Source organism: Nesoenas mayeri (assembly GCF_963082525.1).
Source record: "Nesoenas mayeri genome assembly, chromosome: 5".
Taxonomy (NCBI): domain Eukaryota; kingdom Metazoa; phylum Chordata; class Aves; order Columbiformes; family Columbidae; genus Nesoenas; species Nesoenas mayeri.
Genome location: NC_137548.1, coordinates 63655460 through 63671690, shown reverse-complemented (window position 1 = coordinate 63671690; position 16231 = coordinate 63655460). Strand labels below are relative to the sequence as shown.

The 16231-nt window shown below is 35.6% G+C and overlaps 1 protein-coding gene across 2 annotated transcripts in view; it reads left to right on the top strand.

Moving 5' to 3' along the window:
- ANO3 (anoctamin 3) overlaps positions 1-16231 on the top strand; it is a gene marked incomplete at both ends in the record, with an annotated part of 176429 nt that extends 160198 nt beyond the window's left edge. For both annotated transcript variants that reach the window (XM_080345611.1, XM_080345612.1), the window contains 13 exons: positions 2394-2476; positions 3387-3527; positions 3879-4043; positions 5279-5315; positions 7107-7218; positions 8403-8460; positions 9238-9335; positions 11145-11290; positions 11398-11550; positions 12218-12365; positions 14218-14298; positions 15181-15286; positions 16049-16231. In XM_080345611.1, the coding sequence (XP_080201737.1) occupies positions 2394-2476; positions 3387-3527; positions 3879-4043; positions 5279-5315; positions 7107-7218; positions 8403-8460; positions 9238-9335; positions 11145-11290; positions 11398-11550; positions 12218-12365; positions 14218-14298; positions 15181-15286; positions 16049-16231 (1511 nt within the window). The remainder of the gene's footprint in view (positions 1-2393; positions 2477-3386; positions 3528-3878; positions 4044-5278; positions 5316-7106; positions 7219-8402; positions 8461-9237; positions 9336-11144; positions 11291-11397; positions 11551-12217; positions 12366-14217; positions 14299-15180; positions 15287-16048) is intronic.

Sequence of the window (16231 nt, the reverse complement as noted above, 5' to 3'; positions counted from 1 at the left end):
GGCTGGAGGGGCTGGTTTGCATGGAGGGCAATCAGAGGTGAGTGGCATGAACAGTGTGGCAGAAGGAAACAAAGGCAAACCAGGAAGGATCCATTTGAATTTTAAAATTCTGATGTTTTATTTGTTGTCATCGAGACTAGAAGTCTACACCACAAGAGTAGTTTTGTGAATTATTTTTTTTCCAACACGCTTTTTGCATATGTATACGTATATACTTCTAGGTTTTGACACTGCTCTCTCAATAGCCTTGTAGTGAAGCAAAATTATCATGAATTCTCCTGTGTGAAAGAGAGTATTGCAGCATTTTTTAAAAGCTCAGGTGAGTTTGGAAAATGTGCTTTAGTTGGCAGGTATAGTTAGCAATTGGGCCTCACCTGCTTCATTTACTGGATGATTGTCTTGATCATTGTGTTATCAAGTGCTTTGTGTACATAAAAGACGTCATTTATTATGATTAGTCATATTATACTACAGCCTATTATTCATGCTATACTAGAGCCTGAAGATTCTACCTTAGAGACAGATGTAGATTTAAAAAATAAGCAAGTTATCTCAAATCTTAGGGGACAGACAGAATGAAATAAATAGCCTTGTAAGATCAGTGTCTATACAACTGAGAACACCATTTGTCCACAGTTTTGTGTTACTTCTAGACCACAAATGCCTCATTTTATTTCCAAAACTTCAGCTGGTACTTACACAGGCTGAAATACTTCCCAATCCAAAAAAGTTGTGTGTATTTGAATAGTTCGCCCTTTCTCATTCTTTTCTTCTGTGGTGGCACTGAGGGAAATAAGAAACGAAGACTCACATTAATTCAGTTGCTTGGTTTCAGTTTCTCTGACTCAGGCATTTTAAGTCAGTGTGATTTAAAATTCATTATTTTATTCCTGATAACTGAGCTGTTTCCTTTATTTCTTTTACCTTTGAGTGTAACTAAGTGAATTATTTCATTTGTGCAATTACAGACTTACTGCTTTTGGCACAGAGCTAGCGGATATCTTGGCTGTGCTTCCTAGAGCAGCCTGTAACGCAGAGGAATATCCAACACCGTGTTTTGCAGAATGTGTTGTATTTCTTATGTGTTTTGTCACATAAGAAAAGTATTGTTTATTTTGTGTATAGCATGGCCTTAGGTTGCTGCTGAATTCCGTGTCGCAAAGGGATTTCTTTTGCAAAGTGGTGTCTTCCGTAATGTTTCTGAGTCTTGTGCTGCACTGGTTGTGGTGGCACTTCCAAGGACAGTGAGAAAAGGATGTTGCACTCTCGGATTACTCAAGTAATCAAGCATCCGAAACTTAAATGAAATCTGTGGTAAAGGCAAGATCTGTTCTTGGAAGAATGAAAGAACATACTACCTAGAAATAATACTCAGGGACAAGTTCCTTTCATTCAACCATCCATCATTTATGAGTCACGGTATGGTGAACTTCTGCTAACTTCTAGTTATTGTGCTTTAATATAGTATATGGATAAATCGGATATATATGTGTGTGTGTATATATATATATATGTATGTATAAAATGAGGATAGGTATATATAATGCATATATAAACCCAATAAGACATTACACATAATACAGAAATATAGAAAAAGGTAGGAACATGAGACCATCCTATTCAATTTGAGTTTAAAATCCTCCTTCTCAGCAGTTGACTCTCCAGAAGGAAGCAGATTTTCTCACTCCTTATTTGAAATCACTCTTTTCCAGGGAACAACCAGATAAACCCATGTTTTGCCAGGAATCCCACCAAATAAAGGTGTCTTATCCTAAGTGGCAAACTACAGTTTTGGGGAAACTTGGATTTATTTATTGGTTGTACCTATTTTTATAGGGCCTACCAAAAATAATAGGTACATGGGGATTGTGGTTGTGATCTCACACATAGATTAGAAATAATTGTTTAAAGAAATATTGCAGTAGTGAAGCTAACCCAGTATAAAGCTTGTATAGCTGGGAAAGAAGGGAGGTTGTCTTGATTGGAACTGAACAAAATGGGATCATAATTTAGCTCTTTATTAATAGATACCAGTGTGTATTTATATCTTTGTTTCTTCAAGGAGAGATTTTAAAACATATATGTTTTGAATAAAATTAAAAAAACTAAACGACAGTCTAGAAGGGATGACAATCTCATACTGCCAGCTACATACCTCTGTAAAGATACAGCAGCCAACAAAACAGAAGATTGTTAGATAAACATTGTAAAATAGTGTTCCAATTCTAACAGTGATTATCCTGAAGTTATTTATAGTTTTCAGATTCTATGGGGAAAAAGACAGGAAGTGGCTGATGACAGTTATTATGTTAAATATCGCTGATTTTCTTGAGATCTCCATGGCCTTTTTTATTTCTGTTTCACAATTAAAATGCAGTTGATGATTTTCACAGCTACAGTCTTCCTAGAGTTTTGGAAAAGACGAAGAGCTGTATTAACGTATGACTGGGACCTCATAGACTGGGAAGATGAAGAGGTAAGGCTAAAGAGGAATAAATCTTGCTATCAGCGTGATTTAAGTGTAAATATCAATACACATTGAATGCTAGTAATCTGAATTTTTCATTCAGATTATATTTGTATTTATAACACCAGTTGCAGAATAAACAAGTATACTTGAGACCATACAAGGATACTTCACCTTCTGCAACTAGCATTATCATTCCATTTATAATTCTACATTTATTAAAAGTATCTTTTGAAAAATTGAGTGGAAATACTGCCCTTCCAGATGACAGGAGCTACTACTGATGAAAGCACAGATACTTTTCAATTCCATGGCTTCTTGTACTGGAAATTCTGAATCCTGCATAAAAATGGGACCAAGACAAGCAAAGGGACAGAAACTAGCTTTTATATCTTTCTGAGAGGCATGACTTATCCTTTAACATTCTGCTACCAGCATCAACAATAATAAAATAATTTTATTACTTCATAAATCACTAGTGAACATAGCTGTAATTTAACTAAATAGGTGATTTAACTGCAGTCTAAGTCAATAGAGACTTTACCATTACTTGCTTTACAGCTTTCCATAGATGTGTAATACAAGCTGGTGGCTTTTAATAAATGGTTTCATATCACAAAAAGTACCAACATAACTGGCATTAATTTATAGTTTTCTTATCAGTTTCTGCAGAGAAACCAGCGTTTAAGTCAATATTATGATCCTTTTAATAACCTCACAATAGTAGGGAAGGCTCTTATGATTTCTGTTCTCTGGCACTGTTTCCAAGGATTTTTCAAAAGAGCAAATTATTTGGATATTTGTGTTGCATCATTATAAGAAAGAATTTGTATCAGTATAAATTTCCTACTTCACAACACATATATGTCTGATTTTTGATACTTCAGTGAAATAAATGGAATCTACCCTGTCATTCCAGGAAGAACTGCGCCCCCAGTTTGAAGCTAAATATTCCCAAGTGGAAAGGGTAAATCCCATCACAGGAAAACCTGAACCTTTTCAGCCTTTCCCTGATAAGCTCAGCCGACTGATGGTGTCTGTCTCAGGAATATTCTTCATGGTAATGCTTAATAATATTGGAATTATTGTAGTCTTTAATCTTATTCTGATGTAAATAGTAATGCAAGACATGAGTGCATTCATTAAGACTGGTGGATTTACATAATATAGACGGAGCTCATTAGCCCAGTCTCACTGCTTGTTTACAGGTTTCTTTCATTTAAAAGATGTAATACAGTTATATTGTGAAAGAACAGTGAAGAAATGCTTTAATTCATCCATCTAGTATTACTGTTCTCTCAAAGTCTGCTCACCAAAACAAATGGCAGTCTTTAAAACACTAGTTAATTTATTAATTTAGTGGAAAATATTTCAGATATGGCCTATTTTGTTCTAATATCTCTATTCGTAGATTTCCCTGGTCCTCACTGCGGTGTTTGCAGTTGTGGTGTATCGCCTGGTAGCCATGGAGCAGTTTGCTTCTTTCAAGTGGTATTTCATCAAGAAGTATTGGCAGTTTGCGACATCTGGCACCGGAGTCTGTATCAATTTTATGATCATCATGTCACTCAATGTTGTAAGTCTTCTGTTTTGTTTCTCTTTTAAAAGGAGGAAATTATTTAAAATAGCCATTTTTACAAGTTTACTGTATATCAGATATATACAAGCTCTTGCTCATTCATATAGTAGTACCTAAAGCTCATATTTTAGGGGTTTTACCTCTTCTGATGCTATAATATTTTTGTCAATATTTTTCCCTACTGCCTACCTAATTTGTTACTGTACATCTTTTCTTATGTCACCATATCACAGTGCTACAGACTACTGCCTTCTACATTTGAATTTGCGGGTTTTTTTACATTACCTTTTACAATACATCTCTCCTCTCAATAGAACTACATTTTTTTCTTGGCTGAGAATTTTCTTGCTATTTGTTTGTTGGTTTAATTTTTTTTAATTGATAGCTTTGAATTCCTCCCTTATTTAAAATGCAGCTGTGATATCAGTGTTGCAGAGCCTTCAATCACTATGATACGTGATTTCAGTTTAAGGTTTTCCATCATATACCAGCGCAAGTTTAATAATTTGCTGTGGCAGCACAATGTACATTGATATAAACTGTATTCCTTCAACTGCAATGTAATTTATCATTTTTCTATTCCTGTGCAGGAACAAACAGGTGAAAAGGAATAATAGCACAGCAGACAATGGCCTTTAATTCTTTTAGGGAGATTGTGCACTAGCTGCAATAAGAAAGCGTTCTTCGAAACACACTGTCATGTATTTATTTATGTTATTATATAGGATAATTCTAAGTCATAAAAAGTACATTCAAGTGAATAAGCACAATAAAACTAGTGAAAATAACTTGCTATTAATAGTAAATACTCAAAGAAATATTTTTCAGAGTTTGTAACTACCTTGGGGCCAGAGAGAATCAGTATATAGAAAGATAAGGGAGTTTTCAGTAGGAGGCTGATACCTTCACCAATACGCACATTCATGCAAAGGAAAATTGTTTTGTGTAAAGGCTTTTGCCTACTTATAGATCACATACGGTTGTTCCTGAAGTTAGAGGATAAGCATCTAACTGCTTATTAAGAGAACTGTTGATGTCTGAACATTTCATCTATTGGCTCTTGATTTGTCTTTGCTGTATATTTAATACATATACACACATACTTTTACATGGATAAAGACAACAGGCCAATATTAGTTCAGTGAAGTCTTTATAGGAAATTTTTATTCTGGATTTGACATCACAACAGGCAGGATGTGCAATACTTACGCCGTCTCTTATTTCTGTTTTAGGTATATGAAAAGGTTGCCTATCTCCTGACAGACTTAGGTATGTAGGTCTTTATTAGTGGTATGGTTCTTGCTAGCTGTGGCATATACCTTTATATTTCCATAAAACAGGTTTCTGGAAACTTCATCTGTGCGTAGTATGATGCTGGCATTTCCCCAAGCAAATGAAAAATACCAGAGAAAGAAATTATATGATTATTTCATTAAGGAAATAATAGAAAAGAAAATAATTTATTCTTCTAGTTATTTTTTTTTTAAATGTTTTATAGTGTAAATTGAAAAAACTGTCATGTTGGAACAAAAGTCAAAACATACTTTCTTAGACTACAAAACGAGTTTTTTTTTCCCATTCTTCCAAAATGCCTGTTTGGGTTTGTTTTGTTTTGTTTTGTTTTTACAGTTTTAAATTTGAACTTCCATGTGGAAAAAATGGGTTAAGATAAAATTACATTGTCCAAGATAAAAATGTTAAGTCATAAATTTTAAAGTAGCTCTAATTCTGTCACACAAAGAATTTTTACTGAAGCTTCTAGTCATGATTCAGTCATAGAGGTGAAGCTTTCTAGCTTACAGAAAACAAGAAAGCAAGGACAACATTTAAAATCTCCTACTATGGGAAAATATTATTTTAGTGTTTCTTAATTGCTCTCTTTTAGCCTGTGTCAAAATACCCAGTTGATCTTGTCATCGTTTCAAAGCAAGTTCACTGCTTAGATTTAACAGCTCCCTCTCCTGGTTGCAGTATTGAAGAGCATGCATTCAACAAGATGCTCAAAACTTTGGTGTTTCGGACAACAGGCAGCTGAACAGTTTAGGAAAATTCAGAATGTATAGTCAGCTTATTCAAATTATTAAAATATTTTAAAATATTTTTTCCGATCACGCTGATTTGTATTCCTACTTACATTTTTTAATATATTGTTACAGAGCAGGGAATGAGGGGAAAAAAATAGGTTTTCAAGATGATTTTTCTCAAAATATATTTTGAAAGAATTAAAACCAGAAAAGACTTCTTGAACTAAGCATGATAGAGCATCAGGTGTTTGAACTCAGCAGCTCACTCCAATTTCTAAGGTGTTTTACTTCAAAGCAAAGAAGGACACCTTAATCTCTGAGGAACAATTATCCATATCCAAGCTACTGTCCTGTATATTTGTATCCTAATTTAGTCATCATTACACCAAAGTAATTAAGTAGTACATATTTTAACTGAAAAATCCAGGCAGCCTAGACTTACAGCTCATATATGTACTTTAAAGTTTTTATCAATATACTGTATTCCAAGGTTGATACATCCATCAATTTTAGTCATTATCACAGAGTTATAATTCAGACCTAAATCATGTTCTACAAACTGTAAGGAAAAACATCCAACACAGTGCAGAGCCACACAAAATACTGGTAGCCCTAATACATTTCTACATACTTTGGGGGTGGGGGTAGAAACAAAAACAAACACACACCACATCTAAGAAGATTCTCCATTATTTCCTTCTTAATTCATTATAAAATGTTTATCACTTCACAAGTGCTATGATAGAGAACTCCTGAGGAAGTGGATGGGTATCTTCCCATAGAGTTTTGACCTATTCAGTACTGAGAGGCTTGTAACGTGTTTCCACATAGAAGCAACATAATCTTGAGCTGGGACAGTGGTTTTGTGACCTGCAGACTGGACACTTTGAGAAGAAAAAAAATAACAATAATCTTGATGGAACTCCATGAGTTGAAACCATCACTTGTTTTGTTAGTGTTGATTGATCTGTGAGCAAATTTAGGCATAACTTTATTTCATTTCTGTTTATATCATGCATATTGTGTCTTTCTGCAGAGCACCCTCGAACAGAATCTGAATGGGAAAACAGCTTTGCCTTGAAAATGTTCCTCTTCCAGTTTGTCAACTTGAACAGCTCCATCTTTTATATTGCCTTTTTTCTTGGCAGGTAAGTTATCTTTCCTAACTGCTTTTAAAGGAAAACTTGCACAAAAGTTGTAATTCTTGCTAATTTTATAGATTGGAAGAAAATACACTGACAGTTCGAACTTTAAAATTTAGATGCAAGTCAGTTTCTGGGGATAATTACCAACACTAAATTCATGTTTTTAACCATATGTGAAGGTTGGAGCTTTGAAATCTTTACTCATGAAACTAGACAGTAAAAAGTTTACTCTTTAAGTGACTTCACTACTAAATGTGAATTCAGAACCCGTGAAAATACAACCACTTCTTAATGTGGGTGTGTATTTAACCCTGCATTAACAGGCTTTATTCATTTTTTTGTTGCTTATTCCCATTTGGTTGCATTTCCCATGATCCATTTCTATGAATAGTAAATGTTGTCTGGCAGGTCTTACACAAGAGTAGGAGGCAGAAATTCTGGCTCCAGTTTTTGTGTGGATCTTTAGCTCAGAGCATGAGATACGGACATGTCTAACCTAGCTTCATCTTCACTCAGTTTTGTTATGATCAGACTTATCATTCCTGCAGAACCCACAGGGTACCTTCTATGAAGTTTTATAACATAATTTCAGTTCAAGATTGTTTGAGAAAAAAAACTAAACTCTGTTAGTATGCTTGTTACATCCAGTGATACATTTGCCATACACTTTATAAACTTCTTTTTATCTTGTTATCTCCTGTGCAGGACCAAACGTGTTTTTTTTTCTTCTGTCCCTGGAGGTCATCAAGAATTTTGACTCTGTTCATTATGCAAGAATCTGTTAGATCTGTTAGGATGGGTTTGGAAGTGAATTTATGCTTGTGCGTCTGAGGGTGCAATCCAGTGCACACTTCACGTGGGCAAGCAGATCCCTGTACTGCACTAAATTCCTACGTATTTCAATGGCTTATCTTCTTAGAAGTAGATTACAGAGTCTGAATATCTAACATCTAAAACCTCTGAACGTAGGATTTTTGTTCTGGGCGTAATAAAAGCTTAGGATTGCTTGCAAAATGGTGGTCCTTGTTTGCATTCTGAAACTATCATGTCCTACAGATACCAGATTTAAGCCGGTGTGATTTAATCTGTTTATATTTCATGAGTTTGCTCAGTGGATGTTGTGAAATAACTACTGATACAGGGTGTTCTTGGAATGTCCACCGAGAAACAGAAATCTTATTTTCCAGATTTGCAGGCCGCCCAGGAAAGTACAACAAGCTTTTTAACAGATGGAGACTGGAAGAGGTAAGCAATCCTATTTTGTGTTGCTGTGGCATTTCCATGAGTGAAAAGGAAATGGCTGAAGGACGTGAATTATGTCCAGTTTGAGAGATTTATTATTCCATCTAAGTGCAGTGAAGAGTAAACTCTTATTTATAGCAGAGGACAGGAAACAGGCGATGTGTTTTTCCTTCTGTGTTCTCCACCGTTCTGTACATGAGACACACTGTTCTTTCTGCCTCTCTTTGGGAAGAGCAAACAGTGATATTACAGATAATACCTCACAGGCTCTACCAGGTTCTACATGATTGGAATCTCCTGAGTATTTGGAATTTTTGGATGGAGGACATAAGCATAGCGCTATCAACTTCTTAAGTTTCTGCCAGTGTGAAAATACTGATTTTAAAATAAGAAAAATAATATTTTCAAGATTTAGCGTGAAAGTGTGTTAGAATTGCACTTCCTTTGATATCACTAACACACCGAAGGTATCTCCATAGCTCTGAAAAAAAGTTTTTCATCTGTTGCACCTCAGTAGCCATGGAGAAAAATACCATAACTTTGTATTCAGTGGTCTAATAAAACATCATCCAGTTCTCCAAGAAATAGTACGACTCAGGGTTGTTCAACTAAAACCTGTGTTAATACTTCTGTTATTAATATTTCTTTTAATATTTCTGTAATCGGAGGCTAGTGTTTTTCACCAAACATACTTGGGTGTTTTCCATTCAATCTGTGAGGAAATAAAAATTAAAGGAATTCTCTGATTTTAGATACTGACCCTTTTGTGTTTCCTTTCAGTGTCATCCTAGTGGCTGCTTGATAGATCTGTGTTTGCAAATGGGAGTTATTATGGTTCTAAAACAAATGTGGAACAACTTCATGGAGCTAGGCTATCCGTAAGTTCAGATGTTAAAATTTGCTTTACAAACAGTGACTACATATTGGTGTGGTGTAGTGATGGTGAAAAATACTTTTTGTATTTGAGTGGAGGGCAGAATTTCATCATTAATTGAAATTCATTCTCATTATTAATTGGTGAAGACAATGAACAGCTGAAACACTGATCTCTGGAAATGAATGTTCAAAAGCACATACAATTTTTCAGCAGGGTCAAGTGTACATATGTTATCACTCAAAACTTAATCATCAATGTTGATTCTCAACCTTCCCTGAGGGCTGGGGAGGACTTGCTACTAGTGCTGGCACAGGGCTTGTGTTCAGTGTTACCTCTGAGACCTAAAAATACTGTGGTTAAATATATAACTGGGTCTACGTTCTTCCCCTACGTGCTGTAAGAAACACAAAAATATAAATAGTCCACTTTTGCTAAAATAACTATTTCAAGTACAACACACGTTTGCAGAATGTTTCCACTTTTTGCATCTCACATACTGTAAATTTATTCCCATGGGAAACATTAACTGCTGCTTCTAAGATAAAGCTTCTCAGGGTATGTTACCCATCTAAATAGGTTATTGTGATTTCATTTTCCACAATACAAACAGAGCTGCTCAGCTACCAAGGAGAGTGATGGGCTAAGAGTCTTACAGCTCTCTTGAAACTGGAAGAATACATTTTCAGTAAAAGCAAAATGTTGCTCATCAAACATGAATTTAATCAAAGTCTCGACCTTGAGAAACATGTCAAAAAGGGTTACGCTCACAATGTGCAATCATTCTGTGAATGGGGGGCAGTGCGCTGTGTTGCTGTGAGACATGAATTTCTGAAAAGAAGAAACCTGTTTGAAGTATCAGGCCTCCTGTCTTCTCAGCCCATTAGCATCTTAACTCTGTCTAGAATTTATATTGGTACACGCTTATAATCCTTTAGGGAAGCCAGTGTCTTTTGTTGACAAAACTATTGTTTGCAACTGAGGCCTTTCAGCAGCAAGAGACATCAAGAGCTAAACACTAAATTAGCTTGAGAAAAAATAGTAGCCTGTTAATAAAAATATTTATAAGAAAATTCTTTCCCATCTTCAGTCTTTTTTCAGTAATATCTAGAAATAAATGCTAGCCTTTAACTGCCACCTGTGTCATTACTGTATAGTATTTTTCATTTATATAACACTTTAATCTGTGAGACTATTACCTGCTTAATATGTAAAACTGCTTTGTGAAAGGACCTTTACACACCTTTATAAAAAACAATCTTAAATATCTGCAGCTTCAGCAACGCTTCCTTAGACACTTTTTCCTGCTTCAAGAAGAAAATGTTCTGTAGAGCATCTAGATCTTTAGATTTATTCAAAGAATAGTAGAGATATTCTAATATTCAATATGTTCTAGTACTATAGAGTTCTTAGTGAGCTCCACCTACTTGGTTTGTCTTTTACAGGATAAAAACAAAGCATCATTTTAAAATGTTCTCACTATGCATGATTTCTTTCCTCTTCTTTTTTTTTTATTTATGCATGTGGTAAATCCTACAAAAAAGTCTATGCAAGCAAATTCTATATTCTGAAAAGCTTATTTGTACAATGCCTAGCATGTTACTTGAAAGACATAATTAAAATCATAATGCAAAATAGAGAATTTTTGGAAGTTGTTTGAGTTGTGTGTTACACAATATTGTAAATATTGCCAGAAAAAACCTAAGTAAACATTCAAATGCTACTCAAAATAGGCCCACTTATTGCAAAATAATACCAGCAAGGACTGTAAATTACTAAATACAGTCAATAATGCACTGTTTATCTAATAAAGTTTATTACAGAATTGGTGGTCACGACGCAAAATGAAGAGAGGAGGGCAATTAATGGAGCAAAAAATTTCTCTACCTCAGTGGGAAAAAGATTGGAATCTGCAGCCTATGAATCTCCATGGTTTAATGGACGAATACTTAGAGATGGGTGAGCAAATTTAGGGAGGTGTCAGTTTTCTTAAGAAACCGAAACTGTGTTGCACATTAAAAGATCTTTTGGATTCCCAGTTTCTAACTGTAGAAATGCCTGTTTAGTTTTACAGTTTGGCTTTACCACCATCTTCGTGGCTGCCTTCCCACTGGCACCTCTCCTGGCATTACTGAACAATATCATCGAGATCAGGTTGGATGCCTACAAGTTTGTCACTCAGTGGCGAAGACCTATGCCTGCCAGAGCAACAGATATAGGTGAGAGAACCTAATGACTGTCACTGTCAGATGCCATCTCTTTGCATTTCCTTCTTTAATGTAGCTCAACCCTCAGAATATTTGGTGTGTTAAGAGTGAAATTGATAATGTAACCTACAGATCTCAACTCTCCCTTTAAGCAACAAAAGCATACTCAGTTTCTTAGCGAAGAGGACTCCTCAAATTTCCTTTCAATTTCCAATAAGGGATCACAATAGTTGGAATTCTGAAAACAGGCTAAATACTATTTTGTCAGAAGATTTGTGGAACCCTAGGTCTAAACTTCTGCCCCAAATCAATTGAATTTTAAAATTAAGGATTAAATTCACTTTTGGTTTAAAACTGAATTAAAGAAAAATAAGAAACCTCTTTCCAAAATCTTTTATTTTGCCTTTATAACCAAATATTATGGTTATAGCTTTGTTCCTTGGCTATTTCTTCTCATCAGGGTGTGCCCTATTGTAAGATTTCATTTGTGTGGAGCCAGGGGTGGCAGGAATGTGGGGACTTGGCTTGGTCTTGACTAGCTCGTCTGACTGAATAATTCTTTCTCAGTAAGAATCAAAAGCTATATGACTAATGATGACTTTCATACCAGTAGTGTGATTTTGTATGACTTAATATGACTGTTAAAAACTAGTGACTTTGTCATTTCTCTTGTTTCTAGGTATCTGGTATGGGATTCTGGAAGGAATTGGTGTTTTGGCTGTCATCACCAACGCCTTTGTTATTGCCATTACTTCAGATTACATTCCACGTTTTGTCTATGCATACAAATATGGTCCCTGTACAGATCAAGGATACAGACAAGAAAAGTAATTAAAATATTTTATATATGTGTGTGTATTTCAGTGGAAGCACACTTTTGCTGCCATCTTCCTGTGTTAACATACTTAACATACATCAGAAACATTTTACCTTTTATATGTATGCAAACCTTCTCAGTTGTTAAATGCAAGTCACTCAGCCATTCCAGAGAGTTTGCAAACTCCACAGTTATAAAAGTGGAAAATCACATCTTCCGTTCCAAATGCAAACAACAAAGTTTAATATATATCGTAGCAGTTTTCAGGCTTTCTCTAGATAAGTTTTTCTTTTCTGCAATAGTTTTAGACTGTCTTGTCCCACCACACTCCCACACATGTATATATGCTCCCAAACCGTTTTTTATCCTAATCCTTGTACACCCGCAACCTTCTCTGCCTGTTTCTCTTCAGGAATGCCTTCAGCCAAGCTCTAGCAAGGTTGGAATTGACAATATTTAGTGTAACTCCATTTTTAGTCTAATTTCTAGCAAGGTATCTTGCTTATCTTTGCAACACCAGGCCAGACTCCTGCACTTCTCTCCAGACACTTACCGGTGTCTCTGAACTGTGGGTCAAGCGTGTTTCCCACTGTCTATCACAGCCTTTTAAATGATCTAAGCAGATCACGGTACTCAGGGGCATCCTCTCTTTCATTTGGAGACCAGTGCTCTACAGATGGTTTCCGAGAGTTTTTTGGGGCTTTTTGTTTGTTTGATTGTTGATTGGGTGTTTTTTGTTGGTTTTTTTTTTTAATATGGGAATCAGGATTATCTCAAGAAAAGGAAACATCCTTTGCTAATACTGTAGCACATCTCATAAGCACAACTTATCTTCTTTATAGCACAGGGGGAAGGCTAAGTGAAAGCATCAAGGCTTGTCCAGCAAGCCAGTGCCGCTGCCTTCACAGCCTGTGGCTCAGCCCAAACCGCAGGGCTCTGTCCTTCCTTCCCTCATTGCTCCATCTCTAATCATTCAAAATAGAGATTTACTCTTCCCGTGGTGTCACACAGAGAGAGAATTTAAGGGCAAAAAGAATGAGGCAGGATAGGATGAAAAGAGACAAATAGCAGAAAAATGTTAGTGCTTAATGTGTACTACCCATCTAATAGAGAACTGTGTAATTCTATTTCTTCTTTTGCTGGTAGTGAGTTGGGGTGTCACAGCAAACCTGAAGGTTCAGTAAGTATAATAGGTTTCCTGATGCATCTCTTTTTAAATGTTCTTTGCCTTTCAGAAGGCCCTTTGGTAAATTACAGAACAGATTTCCAAGAAGATGGAATGTCTTATGTGTCTGTGGTTTCCCGGGAACAGACAAAAAATTCACTTGTACAGTCACGATTCAATGTATTTATGTGATTTCTGTCATAAATACTAAAAATTTGTTGCCTTTAAGGTGGCTATTTGCTATATATGCACTGTTCATTTTACTGATGGTGAAAATTCTTTGATTCATTTGTCATTTTTGGATATATGTTGCATAATTGGTGTAGATTTTGCAAGAATGTTAAATTATTCTCCTCTCTACTTCTCTGGCCATCTTTCTAAGTTCAGTAATTTTAGGAGACAGTGAAGAACACTATAGCAACAATTTTTGGTTTATATCTGCTGGTAGATGAGAAGCAAAAGCATGAAAAGTACTGAAAATACATTTTTAAGCAGTCTTGTCCCTGAAACAGATGTTATTTGTTTCTTTCCAATAAAACTTTGCTTATCTGTTTAAAATTTTAGAATTTTTTTGTCGTGATAAGCAAATGAAATAGTATGCTAATGATATGTGATAGCAGAATATGTTTACATACAGAATCTATACTATCTAAACACTTTATGAAGAAAGTCCTCATTATATGTATTTTCCTTTCAGATGCTTAAAAGGATATGTCAACAGCAGTTTGTCAGTATTTGATCTGAGTGAACTTGGGATGGGATACTCAGGATACTGCCGGTATGTTTTGATGTTCTCCCTTCTCATAGTACAGGCATAGATGTTAATACAGACGTTAAATTGAAAGTCAGTGCTGAAATTACTGGCAGCATAGTTTTTATTTAGCCTGGAAAAGCATTGGAGTTCAAGTTCGTTCAACATGGGAGTCTCAGGTACAAATACTTACAGAAGGATGCAATACTAACACACTGGAAATACATGTTCAAAGTTTTTCCAGGACTCTTGCAAGCCGTATCTTTCGTACCTCTATGAATTACTTCATTTCAAAGTTTCTCCAGCTGCCAAGAAAGGTAAAAATTCTCATTTCATTTTAGTTAAGCATTCTGAGATCTATTCATTAAAATATGCGGTTAACATTTTTGTTGTGGCTCTAACCAAGGTCAAGATCGCAAACAGAATCAAGATCGCAAGATAAATACGAGAAATTCAGCATAAAAATTAAATATGACACTACATGAGTGCACCCCTTCTGGTTGCAGACTTAGTTTTACAGTGGGAGCTTGAATTGACTGAGAAGTTGCAGAATCAGGTTACATTTGTGCAAGCTTTGTCTGGAGAATCTCAACTGCTTATACGCAAAGACAAGAACCAATTTAGAGTCAACACACTTGAACTTAACACTCCAAGGTGTCTTCTTTGTAACAACAAAGGAAATTGTTTCCTCTGGATTTTTGTAAGCAAAAAGTACCATCTTATAAGCAGCCCTGTTTAATTGTCTGTATTGTGGACTATTCTTCTGCTTTCCTGTTTAATTATTCTTGAAGTATGCTTTCCGTTCCGTTTCTCTCCTTTTAGCCAGGTCTGGGATAAGCCAGAGAGCTCTTCAATATGTTCATTTTTTTGACCATGGACTAACTTACTGTTTTTTTCTTTCTTGTACAGGTATAGAGATTACAGAGCCCCACCATGGAGTTCAACTCCTTATGAATTCACTTTGCAGTTCTGGCATGTCCTGGCAGCGCGACTGGCCTTCATCATAGTATTTGAGGTTAGTCATGGGAAGGAACAATTCCTTTTTACCTCTTTAGAGTCTGAGTTGATTTTTTTACAGTAGTCCCATAAAAAAATGTCAGTATCATCAACTGCTTATTCATTACAGTCAAGCGAGAGGGGAAAAAAATTGCCCTCCTCAAACTGTTGTTAATCTGCCACTTCAAACTGAATTTACAGAGCTTGAACAGATCTTAGAGTCCCTTCTAAATTGCATTTATTTAACAGTTGTCTTATAAATCATGTAAGTTCCCAACCAAATTTCCCATGTTTTATTGAAAAAGAAGAAATGAAACTTATATGTACATGAAGTGCGGTTATTACAAATTAGAATGTGTGTCAGAAAAATGATACATGATTGTAGCCGAATGTAAAAGTAGAAATATGTGTACTGACCTTGAAGAACATATTACATACTGTCCAGGAATTTGGTTAGTTTCTTTGATTAAAGACTGCTCATAGGTGGTGTTTGCTGTTGTCATTCAGACGAGCATATGCTGTGGTCGCATCTTAATGTAGGTCACTTGCTATACCCTCAGTTTTACTTTTCAGAAGACTTGAGCATTTTCACATTTTTGATAGACTGCTTATTTATTCCCATATATGCGTATGTATATAATAAAAAACATAGGAGTTGCTTTTCAGTCATGAATCGAATCTCAGTTCCAGTTTCACCACAGACTTTTAAGCCCTAAAATGTGGTCCTAAAAATGAATATTTCTGCATCCTTGAAGCAATTATTTTTGGTTTTTCTTTTCAGCACCTTGTTTTTGGAATAAAGTCTTTCATTGCCTACCTGATTCCAGACATGCCCAAAGACTTGTGCGACAGAATGAGGAGAGAGAAATACTTAGTCCAGGAAATGATGTATGAGGCTGAACTGGAGCATTTGCAGAGGGAAAGGAAAAAGAACGGGAAACAGTATCACCATGAATGGCCTTAG